This window comes from Salvelinus alpinus, chromosome 8, assembly GCF_045679555.1.
Source record: "Salvelinus alpinus chromosome 8, SLU_Salpinus.1, whole genome shotgun sequence".
Taxonomy (NCBI): domain Eukaryota; kingdom Metazoa; phylum Chordata; class Actinopteri; order Salmoniformes; family Salmonidae; genus Salvelinus; species Salvelinus alpinus.
Window position 1 is genome coordinate 38478038 of NC_092093.1, and position 21684 is coordinate 38499721.

Here is a 21684-nt window from a genome sequence, read left to right on the forward strand (position 1 = left end):
GATAAGCTGTAGACGAGGCTAGACCACTTTAAAGAGCAGCTGTGTTTAGCAGGACGTAATGGCATTCCCTCAGACATGCTAATAGATAACGGGCTGCGTAGTGATAGTGATTACCCCGATGATATGACGAGTCTAGGCTCCACTGTTGTTAGAAACAGCGGTGAGATACACGTTGAGGCCTGTTCAATGACAGAGCGCTGGTCTCGTGCTGTTGGTTGCGTCGTCTTCATTTGCCTCCGTAACACTAACTGTTTATCAGTCACTTTTAAGCAAAATGAATGCATTTGTTTAGCTTTTTAAACCTCTTCAGGGCGTTGTTAGTACTTCCCGCCAGCCTTTGCACTAGGCTCCCTCCCAGGAAACACTAGCAGGGATTCACAGTGAGCTCATTATGTACGTTTCTAGTGCCAGAGTAGTATGGTTGAAGAAGCTCATTTGAGGGTGCATCTATGGGCCCTGGTCAAAAGTAGTGCTCTAAATAGGGAACAGGGGGCCATTTGGGACACGAAACCAAGATTCCTCTCTTGTAAGCCATCATTGTGATCTATGTCCTGTGACCTCTCCAAAAGGTCTTGGTCCCGGGGAACATCAACAACGCGTTCTTGGATTCGCTCATTCCCGACACGCCGTACTCGGTCAGCGTCCTGGCTCTGTACGCCGACGGGGAGGGACCACCGGTGAAGGGAGACGGCAAAACACGTGAGACATGAATCCAATCAATCTGACTTTGTTGTATACATTGGTACTACTGACTCATGCGACTTTTGTTTACTTTGATACTACCGGCTCATGAGTGTTACTCACGCTTCCAGGCACACTTGCTTATACTGTAGTCTACATTCAAGCACGTCCGCACACACATACACGTAGCTATTTACAGCAAACACACGGTGGTTGCTAGGTGCATGTTGGTGTGCACCGTTGCTCGGTGCATGTGTGTGAGTATAACCCAGTGTTGTTGCTGTTGCAGTGCCCCGTGCTAGACCTAGGAACCTGCGGGTGTTTGATGCCACCACCAACACTCTGACCATCGGCTGGGACCACGCTGAGGGACCCGTGCAGCAGTACAAGATAGCCTACGCCCCCACCACAGGAGACCCCATCACTGAGTTTGTGAGTTCAAAGTCATTCTCAACAAACTTTCATGTAGCACAGGACTTAGAGTTTGACTCAAAGGATGAGTGAGTTTATGACCTAAACATGTCTCGTTTTATATGTAGCTGAGTGGCAAATCAAATACACATCCATACACTAGCATTAACCTTCTGTTCAACGTGGTAATGTTACTACTGCCAAAGCACTGAAGGCATACAAAGGCATATTACTCCCAACAGTTAATTGCTGATTAGTAAGATGAATTAAATGCTCGGTAAGATCAACATTATCACAGGAAACATTATGTTACATTACATTCTATTATTAATGACTTAAACATGAGCACCAGTTAAGGATAGCACAGCTGTACTGCATCATTGCCCCCTAACTAGCAAGGTAACTATTGTGTTAGAAAACTCTACTTAACTAGAGAAAAATGTAAGGAGTCTTTTAGCATGCTGAGTTTGAAATGAAAGGTCACTAGAGCTAAATCGTCCATTGTGTTTTTTTTTAAAGAGGACAGGAAACGTTCATTATTAGCCTCCTGGTTACCCCCTTTTTCTCTATGCTGCATTGGCGTAGGAGCTAGCCTAGCATCGACACATAGCTTCCATTAGCAATCACATTCCTTTGTGTATTGAGGCGCTTTGCTCTGCTAGGAGCTGAAAAGACTATGTCAAGTGTGTTGAGAAGCCATTTTTTGAATGAACTGACAGTTCTTTCTGGTGCTTTTCCTTACAGACCGTTGTCCCTGGCAACAGAAACAATGCCATCCTGCAGAACCTGCTTCCTGACACCCCCTACAACATCACTGTGGAAGCCATCTATGCTGACGGAGCAGGGGGATCGCTGAACGGGCCCGGACGCACAGGTAACGCGGTTAGAAAAGTGGTCAGGAAGTGTTCAGTCTGGTCTACTGAACACCTAATGGTCTAGCTAGTTGTACATAATTTCCAAGCCTGATGAGCTGGGAGTGAGACCTGTGCACAGGAGTGGAAAATACTTAAAAGAGCCATACAAAATAGCCAACCGATTCCAACATGTTTCAGTTTGAAGAGTTCGGAGGATTGGGAAATTCACAGTAGAGCAACTGGGAAAGCTCAACGACTGGCGAACATTAGCCCCGAGTTACACAAACAATAGAAACTTTATGTCTTGGCTTGGACCGAGGCACCACTGTGCCAGCTAGGCAGTTTGGATGGGCCTCGCTCCAATGGGGAGCTCACGCCGCACCCGACTACCCACCCACCCACTGCCCAGCTCCCTCAGCAAGACCATGGAAAAATCTATCCAATCTAAACACATGTATTACTCATAATAGTCTTCATAAACAGAGGAGGAGGAAAAAGAGCAGTAGCTTAGCAGCAGGCCGGGCTGTGTGCTCTGGTAATGTGGTGCCTTACTGCACTTAGGGCTAGCTAGACTGGAAATGGTGTCATGGCCCTACTTGTTGTTGAGGGTAATTGCCGTGACTGATTGAATGTTGACATGTTTCTGCTCACTCTGTTGCTCTGCCTTGGTTACAGTTGGCCTGCTGGAGCCCAGGAACCTGCGCGTCTCCGATGAGTGGTACACTCGCTTCCGTGTTGCCTGGGACCCTTCGCCGTCTCCGGTGCTCGGATACAAGCTGGTCTACACACCTGCGGGTGAGATGACGTCCGACTCTGGGCCACGTGCATGCAATCATGAGCAGGGACCCATAACACGCTCGGAAATAAAAGTTACAGCACTTCACGATGTCACGTTTTGTCATACCGGGTTTTACTCGTCAAAGGTCCCAGTGCAAAGCCAAAGTTTGACAGCAATGACTAAGTAATGACCCAGAATAATTAGCATGAAATCTAAGGGCCATCTTTACATTTCAAATGAGATGATTTCAGGTTCAGATAGGTCTGCTCTTCTCCTTATCCTCATGAGTAAAGTTGAGATTGTGTTGTAGTGTTGCTGTTATTAATGTAGAGATTGTGTTGTAGTGTTGCTGTTATTAAGGTAGAGATTGTGTTGTAGTGTTGCTGTTATTAATGTAGAGATTGTGTTGTAGTGTTGCTGTTATTAATGTAGAGATTGTGTTGTAGTGTTGCTGTTATTAATGTAGAGATTGTGTTGTAGTGTTGCTGTTATTAATGTAGAGATTGTGTTGTAGTGTTGCTGTTATTAAGGTAGAGATTGTGTTGTAGTGTTGCTGTTATTAAGGTAGAGATTGTGTTGTAGTGTTGCTGTTATTAATGTAGAGATTGTGTTGTAGTGTTGCTGTTATTAAGGTAGAGATTGTGTTGTAGTGTTGCTGTTATTAAGGTAGAGATTGTGTTGTAGTGTTGCTGTTATTAAGGTAGAGATTGTGTTGTAGTGTTGCTGTTATTAAGGTAGAGATTGTGTTGTAGTGTTGCTGTTATTAATGTAGAGATTGTGTTGTAGTGTTGCTGTTATTAATGTAGAGATTGTGTTGTAGTGTTGCTGTTATTAATGTAGAGATTGTGTTGTAGTGTTGCTGTTATTAATGTAGAGATTGTGTTGTAGTGTTGCTGTTATTAATGTAGAGATTGTGTTGTAGTGTTGCTGTTATTAATGTAGAGATTGTGTTGTAGTGTTGCTGTTATTAATGTAGAGATTGTGTTGTAGTGTTGCTGTTATTAACGTAGAGATTGTGTTGTTTTTGCCTGCAGAAGAAGATCAGAGTAAGAGCTTGGACGTGTTTGTGGGTGACGTGACCTCATACACCCTCCAGAACCTCCTCCCTGGCACCACCTACGATGTCAAAGTGTTTGCCCAGTATGATGCTGGCATGAGCGGGGCCCTCGAAGGACAAGGAACAACACGTATGTATCTGATCTACACAAATATCATCTTTCTGAAGCATCAACGTCAGCCATCCCAAATGGCTCCCTATATAGTGGATTACTTTTGACCTGGAGCCCTATGTGCCCTGGTCAGTAGTAGTGCACTATGTAGGGAATAGGGTGCCATTTGGGACTCGATCTTGAAGTCAGTCTGAGACACTTCTTCTTGTGGTCCGCTCCAGTCTACCTGAACGTCACCAACATCGAGACCTACAACGTTGGCTTCGACAAGTTCTGCATCAAGTGGAGTCCTCACAGGGCTGCCACCTCCTACAGGATCAAGCTCAACCCTCTGGACCGTAAGTCTCAGCCAAACATTCATTTCAGATTGCACCTTTAAGCTTGGCCACATGAGAGACTCTTTGTCTACCCTGAAGAGTTGCCGCATTATAATTGAGTTTGTGCTTCTTCTTATGTCTGAAGCCATAAAGGAGATTTCAGAAGGAGCGTCAACACATGCTGTAGTTGGTGTTAGTCAGTCACTAGTCAGAGATGCTATAGATCCCCACTGATCAGAGCCACAGCCTCCTCCGTGTTCAGAACATTGGAGTGGTACGGTGCTGGCTGTTGAGATTGGGTCTAGACATTCACACGACTGTTTATCCTCAGCCCGCTCCTGTGTTTATCTCTTGAAGGAGAATGCATAAATGTGGCGTGTTCTGAACGTATCCGACCACCAAGTTTTAGTTGTCTCTCTGTCTGAAAAGACAAGATCTTTTTTTATTACTGTCGGCCTTTGAATCCATCTGTATTAATGTTCGCATGTAGACCTAGGGCTGTGACTGTCATGACATTTTGTCAGATGGTGACTGTCATGACATTTTGTCAGATGGTGACTGTCATGACATTTTGTCAGATGGTGATTGTCATGACATTTTGTCAGATGGTGATTGTCATGACATTTTGTCAGATGGTGACTGTCATGACATTTTGTCAGATGGTGACTGTCATGACATTTTGTCAGATGGTAACTGTCATGACATTTTGTCAGATGGTGATTGTCATGACATTTTGTCAGATGGTAACTGTCATGCAAATAACTGCTGGTCTCATGGTAATTGACTGTTAATTAACATAAACATGTTTAGTATCTCCATGCCTCCACGCATACAAGCTGCTGATTTGGGACATCTACATTTTTTCAAAGTTTAATAAATCCACCATCACAATACGTCCATTATTTATTTTATGTAGGTCTAAAGAAACATTATGATGTGGAGAAAATGTATTTCATAAAAGCAGAATATGAGTTGGCCTACTGTATGTTATCTGGCTAGGTGCCATGCCAATGGGAGCCTAGGCTGTAGGCTAGTTCATTTAATAGACAAGATATGCTCAAAAATTCTCTGCCATTATTTTTTCATTATAGGATTTTATAGTAAACTTTTGCCATTCCCGAGCGAGTGCGCATATGAGCTATGTTGAGCGTAAAAGTGATCATTTGAAACAGGTCCTATATGCTAGATTTAGAGTTATTTGGCAACTTTAGTTGTGAATGACACAATGTTAGAATGTCTTAGAAATCCAAACATATATGGGCTGCTTTATGCAACTATATTGATGCTTTGTAAAAAGTCACAACAAAAAGCTTGCGCTCTAAGGCACTAGCTGTTCCCTCATCAAGTGATAATATTCTAACTCATCAGACTATTCTCAATGTAATCTTGTCTTCATTAATATGCTACATTTGTTTTGATTTAGAATGGCCCATTATCATCCGTATGCACTCGAATAGCGAATGGAGGCTGCGCTTTCCCGTGGTTCCTTTTTCGATCATTCTGATAGGCTACTCCGATTTTACAGCAGAGAAATGTGCTTAAACTTTTTTACATGTTCAACTTAAAGTTCATAATCTCCAGCACCATCCCAACATCAACCTATGTGAAAATGTCACATTTCTATGTTTTGTTGAAAAAAAGATGGAGGAAGATAAATGTTTCCAATGACATAATCAGTGTCCATCATGTGCTTTTACCAATTATGAGTAGGCATTGCCTACTAATTGTCTACTAATTGGTTGATGATGTCATTGGAAACATTTATCTTCCTCTATCTTTTTGACTACAAAACATAGAAAAGTGCTATTTCCACATACAGTGCATTTGGAAAGTATTCAGACCCATTGACTTTTTCCTAATTTTGTTACGTTACAGCCATTTACATAAGTATTCAGACCCTTTACTCAGTATTTTGTGGAAGCACCTTTGGCAGCGATTACAGCCTCGAGTCTTCTTGGGTATGACGCTACAAGCTTGGCACACCAGTATTTGGGGAGTTTCTCCCAGTCTTCTCTGCAGATCCTCTCAAGTTCTGTCAGGTTGGATGCGGAACGTCGCTGCACGGCTATTTTCAGGTCTCTCCAGAGATGTTTGATCTGGTTCATGTCCGAGCTCTGGCTGGGCCACTCAAGGACATTCAGAGACTTGTCCCGAAGCCGCTCCTGCGTTGTCTTGGCTGTGTGCTTAGGGCCGTTGTGCTGTTTGAAAGGGAATCTTTGCCCCAGTCTGAGGTCTTGCGCGTCCTGGAGAAGGTTTTCCTCAGGATCTCTCTGTACTTTGCTCCGTTCATCCTTCCCTCGATCCTACCTAGTCTCCCAGTCCCTGCCACTGGAAAAACATCCCCACAGCATTATGCTGCCACCACCATGCTTCACCGTAGGGATGTGCCACGTTTCCTACAGACATGACGCTTGGCATTCAGTCCAAAGAGTTCAATGTTGGTTTCATCAGACCAGAGAATCTTGGGAACTCTGGAGGTCTGTCATAGTGACCATCGAGTTCTTGGTCACCTTCCTGACCAAGGCCCTTCTCCCCCGATTGCTCAGTTTGGCCGGGTTGGCCAGCTCTAGGAAGAGTCTTGGTGATTCCAAACTTCCGTTTAAGAATGATGTAGGCCACTGTGTTCTTGGAGGCCTTCAATGATGCAGACATTTTTGGTACCCTTCCCCACATCTGTGCCTCGACACAATCCTGTCTCGGAACTCTACGGACAATTCCTTCGACCTACTAGAGTTTGTTTCATTTTGGAGAATCATATAGGCTAGACCAATTTTTTACCAAAGACATATTAAATCGTAAAAAATAATAATATTAATTCTGCTGTGCGTAATACGCGGTAGACTATTAGGCTATGCATTGTATAACGGCACAATCATTATTTTGTTCCCAATTTCTTTTCAGTAGAGGTATAAACTCTTAAAAACAAGAAGCATTATCTCAAGGATTTAAATATGAACATGGTAATCATTACCCATGACACATTTCCAAACTTAAGCAGGCTTTGCTTGTGTGAGAAAGACAACTGCTGTAGAGAACACTCACCGAAAGTAAACAGTCCCCAAGGTTTGAAAAGCTAGCGACTTTTTAAAGATGCTTCCCAGACAGACTGAGCTTCCAAGTCAGTATTAGAATGCCAATTGTTTGTTACTGAAGTGGAATGTGGTTGAGGAATGAGGATCATAGCATACATCTCTGCGCAATAATCTTGGTCTTCTACCTTGAGCAGCAAGGGGTCAGCCCAGGAGAAGTGATTGAGGGGATATTTGCCCTTATAAGGCCATTGTCTTGGTCTCATGGTTCATTTGACCAAAAATACGACATTTTGGAAAACTTTCTGCATTTTCCCCAAAACAATTCATATTGAATTACATGTGTAGCGTGACAACACCGATATTACATCTATGTGCTTTACCGCAGCACTGTCATAGCCCCAGCTGAATGGCATTAACTCTGCTTTTCGTACTCAGAGAAGACCCTTGATTTTTACGAGGAGCAACGTTTCAGGCAGCGGCCTCGGCAGTCAACACGTGTCAACATGTTTCTCTTCTCAACATATGTCAACATGTCTCATATTTCTCTTTGTTTTGTCTGTGTGTAGCCTCCAGTAAAGGTCAGCAGGAGATCACCATCACTGCAGCTCAGAGCCAGTACTGCTTCAAGGGGCTCTCCCCTGACGCTCTTTACAGCGCCACCGTGTTCGTTCAGACCCCTAACCTCGAGGGCCCTGGAGTCAGCACCAAAGAGAGAACATGTGAGTAATTACATTTGAGTAATTTAGCAGACACTCTTATCCAGAGTGACTTACTGTCAGGGCAGTTACCTAAGTAGTCTTCAGCTTTTTACAAAAGTGGTGCCAATGTGCTGTCCGAATTTGTCATTGCTTTGTTGATGTTTACTGACACTTTGTTGTCTCTTTCTCAAAGTGGTCAAACCTACTGAAGCCCCAACGCCACCCCCCACTCCTCCACCACCACCTACCATTCCTCCTGCATGGGCAGGTAAGAACCAATGGCGCCATGATGACTACGACATACAGTATCCATCACCTCCATAGTGCCAAAGCACCAAATGGCACCACATTCACCAATGCTATATGGAACATTTGAAGCCTTCCTTGGAGCCCAAACTCGGTGTCAATTGCAAAGTCACGACATTTGAATTTGAGTGTGTTTTAGTGCGATTAGTTGAGAGTCATAAAAAGCCAGGTTCAGAAAACATGCAATGCCATCAAAATCTCACTATTTGGCAGAAGCAGAGACCTGCAGACATATTTCCTCTAGATCAGAGTGGTGCCAGTGTTAAAGTAATGGCCGCCACATGCTCGACACAGACCGTCCAGGGTTTTCAGTGGGAACTCACCCATTGACTAATGACTGACCTAGGTGTTGAGAAAGTCCAAAGAAGCTGTTTGTTTGATAAGGTATTGTGTAAAACTTGTTTATGGATTCTGACTTTGAGGAAGGGGATTGCGAGAGATACGAAAATAAAGTGCTCTATCACATCAGGCAGACATTATCTTGTGTTTTGCCAACTCGTTTTTTGTGCTAAGAGAGAAAGACATTAAAGAGCAGTTCATTTCCAGCCTTTATGGTAACCAAATGTTCCTAGTTTAGTTTTTTGTTTTCAGGAAAGTGTGATCAATTAAACCAATAATTGCCATGTATAGCTTCATTATGTAATTTCTTTCTCTCAATGATTTTGTTTGTGAGATTCATGCAGACGTTTTTATTTTTGAGGTTGCCGACTCTCATTATCATGCCTTTCTCTGTTATCGGGCCTGGTGTTCCAGGCAGCCCAGAATCTGGTGCCTGCCATGGAATCTTTTAAGTGCAGTTCACTGAGTTCTTTTTCTTTTGCCTCAGTGTGCAAAGGTGCCAAGGCAGATGTGGTGTTCCTTATTGACGGCTCGTGGAGTATTGGAGAAGACAGTTTCCGGAAAGTGGTGCAGTTCGTCTTCAGCATGATTGGAGCCTTCGACGTCATCGGATCGACAGGAATGCAGGTGTGTAGTGTTGTAAATAGAGGAAAAAGCACATTGTAATAGTGGAAAAAGCAAGTTGTAATCGTTAGTCAACTTGGCAAACTGTTTAGAATAATAGGTGCGGTATGAAATCATACTATAACTCCTTGTAATGCTTTCTACTTTGGAAACAGGTGTCGTTTGTGCAGTACAGCGACGAAGCAAAGACAGAGTTCAGGCTGAACTCTTACTCGGACAAGGGCAACGCTCTCGCTGCTCTACAGCTGATCCAGTACCGAGGAGGAAACACTAAGACCGGTGAGGCTCCCCAAACCCCTTTAGCCTTATGGGCCCTGATCAAAAGTAGTGTACTATTAAGGGAATAGGATGCCATTTGGGATGCAGCACTAGTCTCTGGTTGTAAAAGTGACTTTACACCAACATGTTTCATTGGAGCCAGGCCTGCTTAGTCTCGAAATATCCATCCTTTGAATATATATTGTTGTCTATCACCTTAATGAATCTACCTTTCTTTGTTCTTGATCAGGCGCTGCTTTGATGCATGTCAAGGAGAAGGTGTTCGCCCCAGAAAATGGAATGAGGAGGAATGTCCCCAAGGTTGTGGTAGCTGTCACAGACGGTCGCTCTCAGGATGAGGTGAAGAAAAACGCTGCCACACTGCAGCATGCTGGTAAGGGTTACTCAATTTGCTGCACAGCCATCTTCAAGTCAACCCATTGTCAATCATATCCCATAATGCTTGTAAATGCTGTCATTGAGGTATTAGCACTCTGTAGCATTTTATCATCACCCCATGCACATAGTGTAGTTGGTTTTCTGAGAATGCAGGTGCTCCTTCTCCAGGTTACAGTGTGTTTGTGGTTGGTGTTGCCGATGTGGATTTTGCTGAGCTGCAGAACATTGGCAGCAAGCCAAGCGACAGACACATCTTTGTTGTGGACGACTTTGACGCCTTTGCAACTATCCAAGACAACCTTGTGACCTTCATTTGCGAAACAGCGACGTCATGTAAGCTGTTTTGTTGTTTGCCATTTTGGATACCACTTATAGTATTTAGCAGTAAGCGATTTCATTTATCGCCCAAGATAAAATTCTCGAAACAAATTGAACTGTTGCTAATCTTTGATATTATCTTCACAGCTTGTCCCCTGATCTACCTGAATGGATTCACATCACCTGGTAAAAATGCTCAGATGATTATTTATGTACATCCCAAATTAGAACCATCTGTAGAAACCGCATGCATCATTCCCTCATTGGTTTGAGAAGTTCTAGAACTTAAAATGAGTTCTTCACCTTGTGCTGTAGGCTTCAGGATGCTGGAGGCGTTCAACCTGACAGAGAAGACCTATGGCTATATCAAGGGAGTGTCTATGGAACCTGGTTCCTTCAACAGCTACACAGCCTATAGACTCCATAAGAACTCTTTCCTGACCCAGCCCACCACGTGAGTCGGAGATACCATTGTCTTGGATTACAAAAAAAAATCTGTTTTTCAGAAATCCTGTTTGGAAGATTCCCGGAATCAGGAGGGAATAATCAAGAAATCCAGAATTCTCCAACCAGGATTTCTGGATAGCACATGCATTTTATGAAAGTTACTGGAATTTTACAACGCTATCATTGTCTTTGGCTTTGAATGGTCAATTATTGTGGTTGTACACTTCATAGCCAAATGTACGTGGACACCTGCTCGTCGAACATCTCAATCCAAAATCATGGGCATTAATATGGAGTTGGTCCCTCATTTGCTGCTATAACAGCCTCCACTGTTCTAGGAAGGCTTTCCAATAGATGTTGGAACATTACTGCGGGGACTTGCTTCCATTCAACCACAAAAGCATTATTGAGGTCGGGCACTGATGTTGGGTGATTAGTTCTGGCTCGCAGTCGGCGTTCCAATTCATACCAAAGGTGTTTGATGCGGTTGAGATCAGGGATCTGTGGAGGCCAGTCAAGTTCTTCCACACCGATCTTGACAAACCATTTCTGTATGGACCAAAGCTTTGTGCACATAGGTATTGTCATGCTGAAACAGGAACTGGCCTTCCCCAAACTGTTGCCACAAAGTTGGAAGCACAGAATAGTTTAGAATGTCATTCTATGCTGTAGTTTTGAGATTGCCCTTCACTGGAACTAAGGGGACGAACCCGAAACATGAAAAACAGCCCCAGATCATTATTCCTCCTCCACCAAACTTTACACTTGGCACTATGCATTCGGGCAGGTAGCGTTCTCCTGGCATCCACCAAACCAGATGGTGAAGCGTGATTAATCACTTCAGAGAACGAGTCCAATGGTGGCGAGCTTTACACCACTCCAGCTGACGCTTGGCATTGCGCATGGTGATCTTAGGCTTGTGTGTGGCTGCTCAGCCATGGAAACCCATTTCATGAAGCTCCCGACGAACAGTTATTGTGCTGACGTTGCTTCCAGAGGCAATTTGAAACTCTGTAGTGAGGGGTCCCGTTCTGTGAGCTTGTGTGGCCTACCACTTCGAGGCTGAGCCATTGTTTCTCCTAAACGTTGCTACTTCACAATAACAGCACTTACAGTTGACCACGGCAGCTCTAGCAGGGCAGAAATTTGACAAACTTGACTTGTTGGAAAGGTGGCATCCTATGACAGTGCCACGTTAAAAGTCACTGATCTCTTCAATACGTGTCATTCTACTGTCGATGTCTGTTTGTGACATCGGCTAGTGTAGAAAGGGCTTTATAAATACATGTGATTGATTGATTGAACTATGGAGATTGCATGGCTGTGTGCTTGATTTTATACACCTGTCAGCAATGGGTGTGGCTGAAATAGCCGAATCCACTAATTTGCAGTGTATGTCTGCACTACTTTTGTGAGCTAATGGATTTAAGGGATAATTGAGTTGCAGCACATTATAATGATAGTCTCAGACTCTGAAAGCTTGTGTCCGCTCGAATCCAGGAAGACTGAGGAGATGTCGGTCAATGCAGGGAGTGAGGAAGTTAAGAAATTACTTGTTTTTAAACATGACCTTTTTGTGGGCCTTTCCCATGCAGCAAAAACTGTATTAACGTTGGTTTGGCACTTTGAGATGACACGTCATACTCAACTATGTTCAGACAAAATGTTAGACCCCATTCCCCTCTAAACTAGGTCAATAAATGTACAATGTCCTGCTTATTCGCTTGTGATTGGCTGACCCAACAGGTCCCAACATGTCAGAACATGGACTGCCCTATAGCAGTGTTCCAGCTCAATCTGAAGTTCTGGCGTGCTGCTGGGTTCACTCATCCCACGTAGCTCCGAGACATCCAACTACACTGTCTATCTCCTACACCGTACATCTCTCAGCGTTTTATCAGCCGCACAGTAGGCCTATCAAATACTGTATATCTCCAGTCAGCTTAACCTTCCGCCTCAGAGTTTTACCTCTGCTTGCGACTCTATGGATAAACATCAGCCACATCACGGTGGTTCATAGGCATAGAGTAATACTGTACACATGTATATTAATGGTGAATTGATTAGTGTGTATTTTGTCTTTTTTTTTAATGGTCAGTCTTATTGTTGGGGTTGTGTGGGGGTTTGAACAGGGAGATCCACCCAGACGGACTACCTCACTCCTACACCATCATCATGATGTTCCGTCTCCTCCCGGACACACCCAACGAGGCCTTTGACATCTGGCAGGTGTCCACCAAGGACGACAAGCCTGAAGTCGGGGTCACCATTGATCGTAAGGCTCTGTAGCTCTGGGGATTTGAAAGGGTCAAGTACAGAGGGTTTACAATGAGGGTTACAAGATCTTACTGGTGTAGCATCCCAAATGACCCCCTACTCCCTACATAGTGCACTACTTTTGACCGGAAGCATATGTATCCTGGTCAAAAAGTAGTACACTTCATGGGGAATAGGGTGCCATTTGTGACACAGCCACAGAGGAAGGAGGAAGTAGGGTTGTGTGAGGAGGAGATATCATATCCAGCAGCTGTAGATAGATTTATGTTGTTCTGTCTGATATTCTCTCATGGGAGCAGTGAAGGGATCGTAATGGGCTCCAGAGCACAGGGCTGCTTTGGTCTCCCTCAGTAACCACACTCACCCCCCTCCGGTTCCAGCATCCTGTATAAGCTATCTTCAGCTGGCCTTTATAAAGCACCGACCATGTTGTTTGTGATGCAGCTTTCACAAAGCATATCTACTTTATGATAAACTGCCCATTGATGATAATGGTATTGGAGTCCTGTTTCTAGTTTAGGAGCTTTGCATGACACCAAGTCCTAATGCGACGTTGGAGAGCTATCTGTAACCTCGTTCTTTTCTCTCCTCAAACTCCTTTTTTTTTCTCTATTCAGCTTCCAGCCAAACGATTTCGTATTATAACAAGGATACGAGGGGGGAGATCCAGAGGGTCACTTTCGACAATGACCAAGTGAAGAGAATCTTCCATGGAAGCTTCCACAAGGTAAACCCTGACTGCCTGTCTGCGTGACTGTTGGGATTGGAGGAATATACTGGGTGTAGTGAAGTTAATGGCCAGATTATAGAACATTCAGGGGCTTGGCGACTGGACTTGAGATATGGCACATCAATCACAGTTGTCTCTTTTCTTCTTGCTGTAAGCTTGCATGTCCTGAGGATACACAGATAATGAGAAGGGATACCTGGCATTCCTGATACATTGTATATTACAGGAGGTGTACCTCCTGATACAGCTACAGACATGTGTTCTGCAGAACAGTGTCTGCTCATGCAAACAGATGGTCTTTGGCTGTAAGTTGTATAAACCCCAATGTTACATGATGCGTAGATTGACGTTATTGATGGTAATCAAAGCCTCTCAAAGTAATCAAGCGATAGAAGTGGCCATTGATCTTTTACCAGTTTGTTTGGACTTTGAAGCTAATCAAATGACTGGTTTCATGCTAAGCTGAAGTGGTCATGTTTGGTCCAGCTCCAACTCCACATTGGGCTCTAATTCGATGGCTGTTGGTTTCCCGAGAGAAACTGGACTAAGTGGGGCAGAGAAATCAGACTCTGTTGACATATTTGATCTCTTGGATCTCTTGGATTAGTGCATTAAGTTGTAACCTGAGGGAGGGAGACCACTAAAGATTAACCATAGGCAGTCCGTGTATACTCTGTGCATTAAGAGCTATATGGAAGTACTTCCCGCTGGTACTTGCTGGAGTTTCCATTTACCATAAGGTCAGAGCCGTGTGCTCATAGGGGCTGTGGACATAGTCATTTCACAACGCTATCACAAACGTTCACTAGAATCTATAAGTCCTTTTGCGGAGACCATTAAAATGTACTGCTAGTCGCTGCTGGCGTGCTAGTCTGGAAAATATTGGGTCACTGCTATAACTATTAAACAATTACATCAGAGAGGCAGTGGAATGCCAGGCTGGGGGGAGGTTTTTCTGCCTGCCTTTCTCTCTCTCTCTATCTCTCCTTCTCTCTCTTTATCTATCGCTATCCCATTTTTGGCTCTGCTGCCGTTTCTCTGCCTGGATGTTGGATGCAAGCCTTGCCTCTGTTGCCTCTGGTAGCCGACCGCAGGGGAATTCTCGCCGTTGCTGTAGGGGCGGCGACTCTGTTCTGTGGTTTACCTCCCAGCATGGTTATGTATGCTGTATCTGTCCCAGTCTTCCAGCATGGTTATGTATGCACTATCTCTCCCAGTGTTGTCCAGCTGGGCTCAAAAGTAGTGCTCCAAGAATTTGTTCTTAACTGACTTGCCTAGTTAAATAAAACATTTAAATAAAGTGTAAGGAATAGGGTGCCATTTGGAACGCAAGCTAGGCAATTTCCAGCTCCCACTGGGGACAGGGCCTCAACCACACTTCTTACAGTGACAGACTCACAGACAGACAGTAATGAGTAGGGATTGAGTAGTATAAGCGCTTTTCACTTGTAATTTCCCTCAGTCAGTATAGCGGTTGAAACTTTCCTTTGCAGAATGCATAATGTGTTTTTAAGAAGTAGATGACTGTGTCAGTTACAGAACTGGTGACTTATAGAACCCACTCTTCTCTCCCTGCTGCCAGCATATGCAGCATAAACAAACACAATTTAGATGGGCTAGCTTGAACCCAGACTCTCACTCCCTTATTTGATTGATGTCCGGGTTTGTTTTCTTAGCCAACTCTGGCAGGTTTAGGAAAGTGTTGTGTGGTGAGGAGGGCTATGGGCTTTGAAACAGCCGCGTTGCACTGCTTCACCGCAAGGCTGATTTACCTCGACCTAAGCAGTCAGGAAATTGCTAATTCAGCGTTTGAAAGGTCTTAGTTACCGCCGATGATACAAAACTCGCTAAAATAGGTTTAACAGATGTGCTCCACTCAAGGAATTGGGAGCCTCCTGTGTGTATATTGGGTCAAAATACAATTCCATTATATCAGCCAGTAAAAAAAATCCTCACTGTGACTATTGTATAAGCCACTTGTTTTCAAACTTTTCTTGTCCAGGGACCCCTGCCCAGGCAAACCGGCGACCCAGGAACCCCCATCATATCTTAGTAAAAAATGCAATTACATTGTGTCTTATTATCAGGGGAATGATAATGGCAAATAAAAGTAATCAACATTTTAAAATGGACAGATTTGGTAGGCAGTTTCATTATTTTGACCTCCCCACAGTTCATTGGAAGAGGAAGTGTAAACTCAAACATAGTCTATTAGCTAGACAGATAAAGGTATCTTGGTGGTTTAGAGAAAATCGTACTGAAATTCAAACAAACAGAAATCCTCAAACATTAGAACAAAATCAATAGCCATGTGCCCTGAATGCAGTTTTTTATTTGTATTATTCTCCCTGACTGTCTAGCTTTTATTTGATTGTTAGTTTCAAATATGGTATTCTAAAAATATATACGTAGTTTAATATCTTTTATGGGTAACAAGAATTGAAGCTTTCTGCCCATATCAGATATGTCTATGTCCTGGGATTTGTTTTGGTTTCTTACAACCTCATGCTAATGAGGTTAGCACGAGGACGGGTCACCGATTCTGTATTAAACTTACTCTTGAAAGTTGTAATAGTAGAATGCACAAGGGGCAATTTCGAAATTGGGTAGTGCATCATCACTTCCTCTTGTCGTGTTAGTCATTACATATCTTAGAGAGCTATTTATAACTTGTCAGAAGTGTCCAGTTCTAGAACCATTTTTTTTAAATTTAGTTTTGTTAGCCCATAGATATTGTTGTAATTTGTAGTCACTCAAATATATCATGAATACACATTAGACATAGCAAAATGTATACAATTGTGAGAAAATTTGCTTTAAAATAGCAACATTTTCTTTGCACTCCATGACAAAATGTGTAGAATTGCAGGAAATAAGCCTAAGAATTTTCTATACAGAAAACATTTGGTAATTAGATCCTATTACTGTAATTTTCTCCATATTAAAGGGGTAGTTCGAGGTTTTGGCACTGGAGCCTTTTATCTACTTCCCCAGAGTCGGATGAACAGGAACAGCCAGCATGCTAACTGTTCCTGTAGACTTCCAGTCATTGCGCTAAAGCTAGCTAGAAACTACCTCTAACTTCCTTCATACTGGATGCAGAGAAATTAAAATGTTATCCATGGTGTTATTATGTTGCAGCTAGCAAAAAAAAATATATAAAAAAAATTGCGGACCACGTTCAGTACCTATTTGGTGCAATATGCAGACAGTCTGTAACCCAGTTTGAAAACGCCTGTTATAAACCATCTCTATTTGCCTGTTTCTGATGACAGTTTGAATGCTTTGTTCTCTCGCCAGTAACCCTTTCTTTCCACTAAGATTACGGTAAGCATACAGTAGGTTTAGCAGACCCTCAGGAATCAAACGCTAAAGCGGTTTCTTAAACCATGATTAATAGTCGTTAGGAATTCGTTTAAATATCCACAAAGATGATAAATGAGTGTTGACATACCCTGACCGTATGGACTCTGCTTTTCACCACGCTGAACGTATCAAACATTTAATTAATTATCAAAAACCACCGTCTTGTGTTTGGATAATACAATAACAACCTAATGCATATTGTACCAAATAATACTCAAATAAAGGCATATGGGTTTCATGGAAGCTTGAGTCAGTGAGCAAAACGCAAACCATATGTAGTCCGAATGGATAGAGAACACCCAAGACTTGTGAATGAAAAGGCTAATACGTGTTAGACGATGGTCATGTCAGAGAGAGAGAGAGAGAGAGAGAGAGAGAGAGAGAGAGAGAGAGAGAGAGAGAGAGAGAGAGAGAGAGAGAGAGAGAGAGAGAGAGAGAGAGAGAGAGAGAGAGAGAGAGAGAGAGAGAGAGAGAGAGAGAGAGAGAGAGAGAGAGAGAGAGAGAGAGAGAGAGAGAGAGAGAGAGAAAATATGGTCATATGATGGTAGAAGGTCTGGGAGGAGCTGTATAATCTGTCCCAGTCACTGACCAGAGGTCAAGGGAAACTCCAACATCTGTAACGTGGATGTCACATCAGTGAGCTGCCTGCTGCACACCACATTTTGCCTCTTGGTTACGATAGCATCTTGGTATCCCTTTTCTTAGGGTCGAAGGTTTACTGTGTCTGATTCTTGATAGGCGACGAGGTGATTTGTTGTATTGCTGTGTTTGAATCGCTCAGCCAGAGGTCTTAAACTGGAGACAGTCTGAGGCTGTGTAGAGCATTCCTAGAGGTGCTGCATTTCTTCTTCACGTTAGAGCGCTGACGATGATGTCATTTCCCTGAGCCGAGTTGCTTTCTCACAGTACCGTTACCTTATTTACCCTCTTGCCGTCCAAAACAGACTCACAGTTTCCATAAATTGCGGCGCGTGCTCCGCTGTCTGTCTGCACGCTCTCCGAGAAGAATCCTGAGATATGAGTTTCCTCTGCTCGCGGTCGGCTAAACATAGCTGTACATTTGTTGACCACAATGAATTAAACAGTGTGTGGTTGTCAAACCTCTGGGGCTGACTCCATGGCTTGGTACTGTACAGTATCATTTTGCATGCTCAGTAAGAATGTGGTTACTGGGCTACAGCTGAACTCCCCAGAACAGCAGCTAGCCTCTGAACGTTTGGCAATATAGGGAAAGAGTAGAAAGGGAGCACTTCTTATGTCGCGCCACAAAACAACATCATAAGAAAATGTGGTGAGGTCGATCTGAGTAAGGAAGAGCGACGTAGTGTGTACATTGACTCTGTGAAACACAGTGGTGGAAAGACTCATCCTTGGTGTGCACCACATCACTTTAAACCCATCACCGCAAAGTAAATGAGACAGATGAATGGATGGCGGTGTTCTGTAAATCAGTAGGCACGCAAACAGCTGATCCGGCATTTCCTACTGTGTTCTACCACACTCGCTAAATCTTACTGATGATATGACATGCCATATGACTAATGTTATGTATTTAACAGTGGATGGAGATGACATCGATGGAATTGTGGTGATGATCTTATCCTGAGCGTATCTTATCCTGTGTGCACTTTTAGGATGCTGTACATCATCGGAACACATTGACATCATGTTTGTGTGCTGCTCTTGTTGTTGTACTCTGGCCTATCTCTTTTGGAGAGATTCAAGGCACAACACATCAAGGAGAGGAAATAACACATCCAAATACACCCTGTGTCTCTCTGTGCTCTGTTGCCAACCCCAGATAACCCAATGATTTGCGGAGTTTTAGGATAGACAGCAGACGGGTCCTAGACGAAAGTATGTCCTGGACGAAGAATGTAACAACTCTCAATCTTTTCTGTCTGCAGCTCCACCTCCTTGTTTCCCCCACCAAAGTCAAGCTGAACCTCGACTGCCAAGAGGTGACGGAGAAGGAGATTAAGGAAGCTGGAAACACATCCACGGATGGCTATCAAGTTCTTGGCAAAATGTCCAAGTCCATTGGCTCCAAGGGTGAATCTGCAACTGTAAGTGAACTGTCATACAACATGAAAGGATATGGACCTACAAGCCTACTAGCATGACGGTTTTGGTGCTCCTGTGTATCTGAGTGCTGTTATGACAGGAGGAAGCCTTGAAGCTCACTCCCTCCAACACAGTGCATCTCAAGTGGAATGTGCCTGTTATCCTTATCTGATGCTCCGCGGGCTCTCTGTCTGCACGTTCTCCTTGTTTTCTTATTTTATATTTTGGGATGCGGAGGAAGTATGTAAGTTTCCTTTTTTTTCTCTTCTGTTCCACAGTTCCAGCTCCAGATGTTCGATATAGTGTGCACCCTGGGCTGGACGAGCAGAGACAGATGCTGTGACCTTCCGTCTATGGTGAGTACGAGGAGCCTCAGTGGACCTCCGCTGAAATTTGCCCACGGTACAGATCTAGGATCAGCTTCCTCCCCCCCAATTAGTGGGGAAAATGCAGATCAGTGACTAGGGGCAACTTCACCCTACACCTGGACCTCCCTGGAGGGGAGAGGCGGGACAACGTAACAGGCTGCACAACAAGCTCTTGAGCAGTCTGTAAGCATCTTCACTGACCCCAAATCCATAGTCCTCTTGACACCCGTTGAGCCTCTGAGTGTGTGTGCCTTCGGCCTGGCATGAGTGTCCGTGACTGAGATCAAGTCCAGTTGTGTGTGTCTGCATGCGTGTGCACATGTGCGTATTAGACAATGCATCTTGCTTGTCTCATCTTTTAACACGGCAGTAAACAAATGCATATCCATCGGACATCTCTGCTTTAGGACATGCTTACCTCATCCTGAACACGTGAAGAGGAACAATGGAAAAACAAGCCTGTATTTTATAAGCTGTGTCTTGGATTCTAACGCTGTCCTGATAACTTGTATAACAGATGCAGTAAAAGTGAAACTGCATCCCTGCAAATCTGATTCCCAATGGTCAAATCCTGTGCAGACAGAGGGCTTAGTATATTTCACTCAACCTATGGAAAGGGGAATGGCGAGCAGCTAAGTATGGCATGATTAGCACTTGACTGACCACCCCTATGCAGTTGTTCTCTCTAATATGTAAAAGTCGAAGCTGAATGAAAAAGTGCCTCCAGTACAGAACACATTTTGGCAGCAGAAAAGGTTAATCAGTTTGAACAGGAAATCTCTGTTTTTTTCTTCTTAGATTATTCAAACTCTTGGAAGACTCTCAATGGATGTTTGTGAGACACATTCATTTTACAATCCTAGTTGGCCATTCTATAATTATGGTCTCTTGTCCTGACTGTTAAAGAACCATGACTGTGTTTAAATGGCCCAGCTGCAGCTTCAAACACCTTTTGTCAAGGAGAGAGTGTTGCTGATTTGCAGATACGCTGCCCCAGAGCCCGGCCGGTAGGCGGAGAAGCAACGGCCATCGACTGTAAAGGCATCACAACTTTGAACGGCCTTCAACAATACGTACATCCAACAGAAAACAATGCCAAACTGTCAAGACAATGCCCCTGTTTGATCTGGACTTTCTCTCTATTGTTCCGCCAGAGATATCCAAGAACACGCCTCTGTTTCAACAAATCAGAGCTGCACAATTTCTGTTGGTTGGACACCCAGAATGTGTTTTAATGTGTTTCATGTCTTGTGGGTAGGGCTTACAACAATGGACTTCCTGGAAACTCAGGCTGTATAGGGTTGCATGCCAACACATCTGCCTGATTAGAGTTGTTCTATAAAATATTGCTCTTATCTAGTGAGCATGTACTTCATCGGTTTGTCTTCCTTGAGAGATACCGTACTGCTGGTACAAACTAATAACATTTCATCAATCAAAATAAGCCGTATTATTCTGTAACCTCCTGACCCTTCCTCTGCTTACATTTACATGACATTTCGGTCATTTAGCAGACGCTCTTATCTGGAGAGACTTACAGTCAGTAATGGGTCTGTGTTTTAGCCCTTCTAGTTACCGCAGCTCACCACGTCTCTTTGTCTGTTCCCTCCCCTGTTATCAGAGAGAAGAGTCCAAGTGCCCGTCCCTCCCCAACGCCTGCACATGTACCTCGGAAAGCACAGGACCCCAGGGAACACAGGGGGCAGTGGTAAGGACCAGATACACCCACTACACTCTCTGTTTGTCTCCAAAATGGCACTATGTTCCCTATTTAGTCCACTACTTCTGATCAGGGCCCATAAGGCACTACATGGGGAATGAGGTGCCATTTAGGACTTGTTTTCCTTCCATCTCTATGCTGCAGGCCAGGGTTTCTAGTGAACTCATTGATCTGCCGATCGGAAAGTCTCTTTTTGACCCATTTTGATTTATGTACTGTACAGTTGCCTCTGACATGCATTCGTTATGTAGGACTGACTGTACACTGCACAATAGAAGTTGGCTTGTATTTCATTTTAAAAGGGCAAGCCAAAAGGAAACTACAGTGATGATTATGAAGCCCCCAGGGAGGGAGTATCCATCATGAGTGTGGGTCAGAGCTTCTGGACACTCCCTTCTCTCCCTGTGTTAACTTGACAAATGATCTTTCTTCACCAGGGCGCACCCGGTAGCAAAGGTCCCCGGGGGGAAAGAGGAGAGACTGGCCCGGCTGTAAGTACCTCACTAACCTCACCTCTCACATTCCCTC

General features: G+C 43.8%; 1 protein-coding gene across 8 annotated transcripts in view; it reads left to right on the forward strand.

Annotated features, from left to right (window-relative positions):
* LOC139583078 (collagen alpha-1(XII) chain-like) overlaps nt 1-21684 on the forward strand; it is a 97851-nt gene that overhangs the window by 67337 nt on the left and 8830 nt on the right. For all 8 annotated transcript variants that reach the window (XM_071413820.1, XM_071413816.1, XM_071413812.1 and 5 more), the window contains 20 exons: nt 570-699; nt 971-1113; nt 1837-1966; nt 2622-2741; nt 3759-3911; nt 4115-4231; nt 7809-7961; nt 8134-8208; nt 9073-9212; nt 9365-9488; nt 9718-9861; nt 10035-10199; nt 10332-10370; nt 10500-10638; nt 12764-12906; nt 13526-13635; nt 18912-19070; nt 19347-19424; nt 21058-21144; nt 21594-21647. In XM_071413820.1, coding sequence (XP_071269921.1) covers nt 570-699; nt 971-1113; nt 1837-1966; nt 2622-2741; nt 3759-3911; nt 4115-4231; nt 7809-7961; nt 8134-8208; nt 9073-9212; nt 9365-9488; nt 9718-9861; nt 10035-10199; nt 10332-10370; nt 10500-10638; nt 12764-12906; nt 13526-13635; nt 18912-19070; nt 19347-19424; nt 21058-21144; nt 21594-21647 — 2403 coding nt within the window. The remainder of the gene's footprint in view (nt 1-569; nt 700-970; nt 1114-1836; nt 1967-2621; nt 2742-3758; nt 3912-4114; nt 4232-7808; nt 7962-8133; nt 8209-9072; nt 9213-9364; nt 9489-9717; nt 9862-10034; nt 10200-10331; nt 10371-10499; nt 10639-12763; nt 12907-13525; nt 13636-18911; nt 19071-19346; nt 19425-21057; nt 21145-21593; nt 21648-21684) is intronic.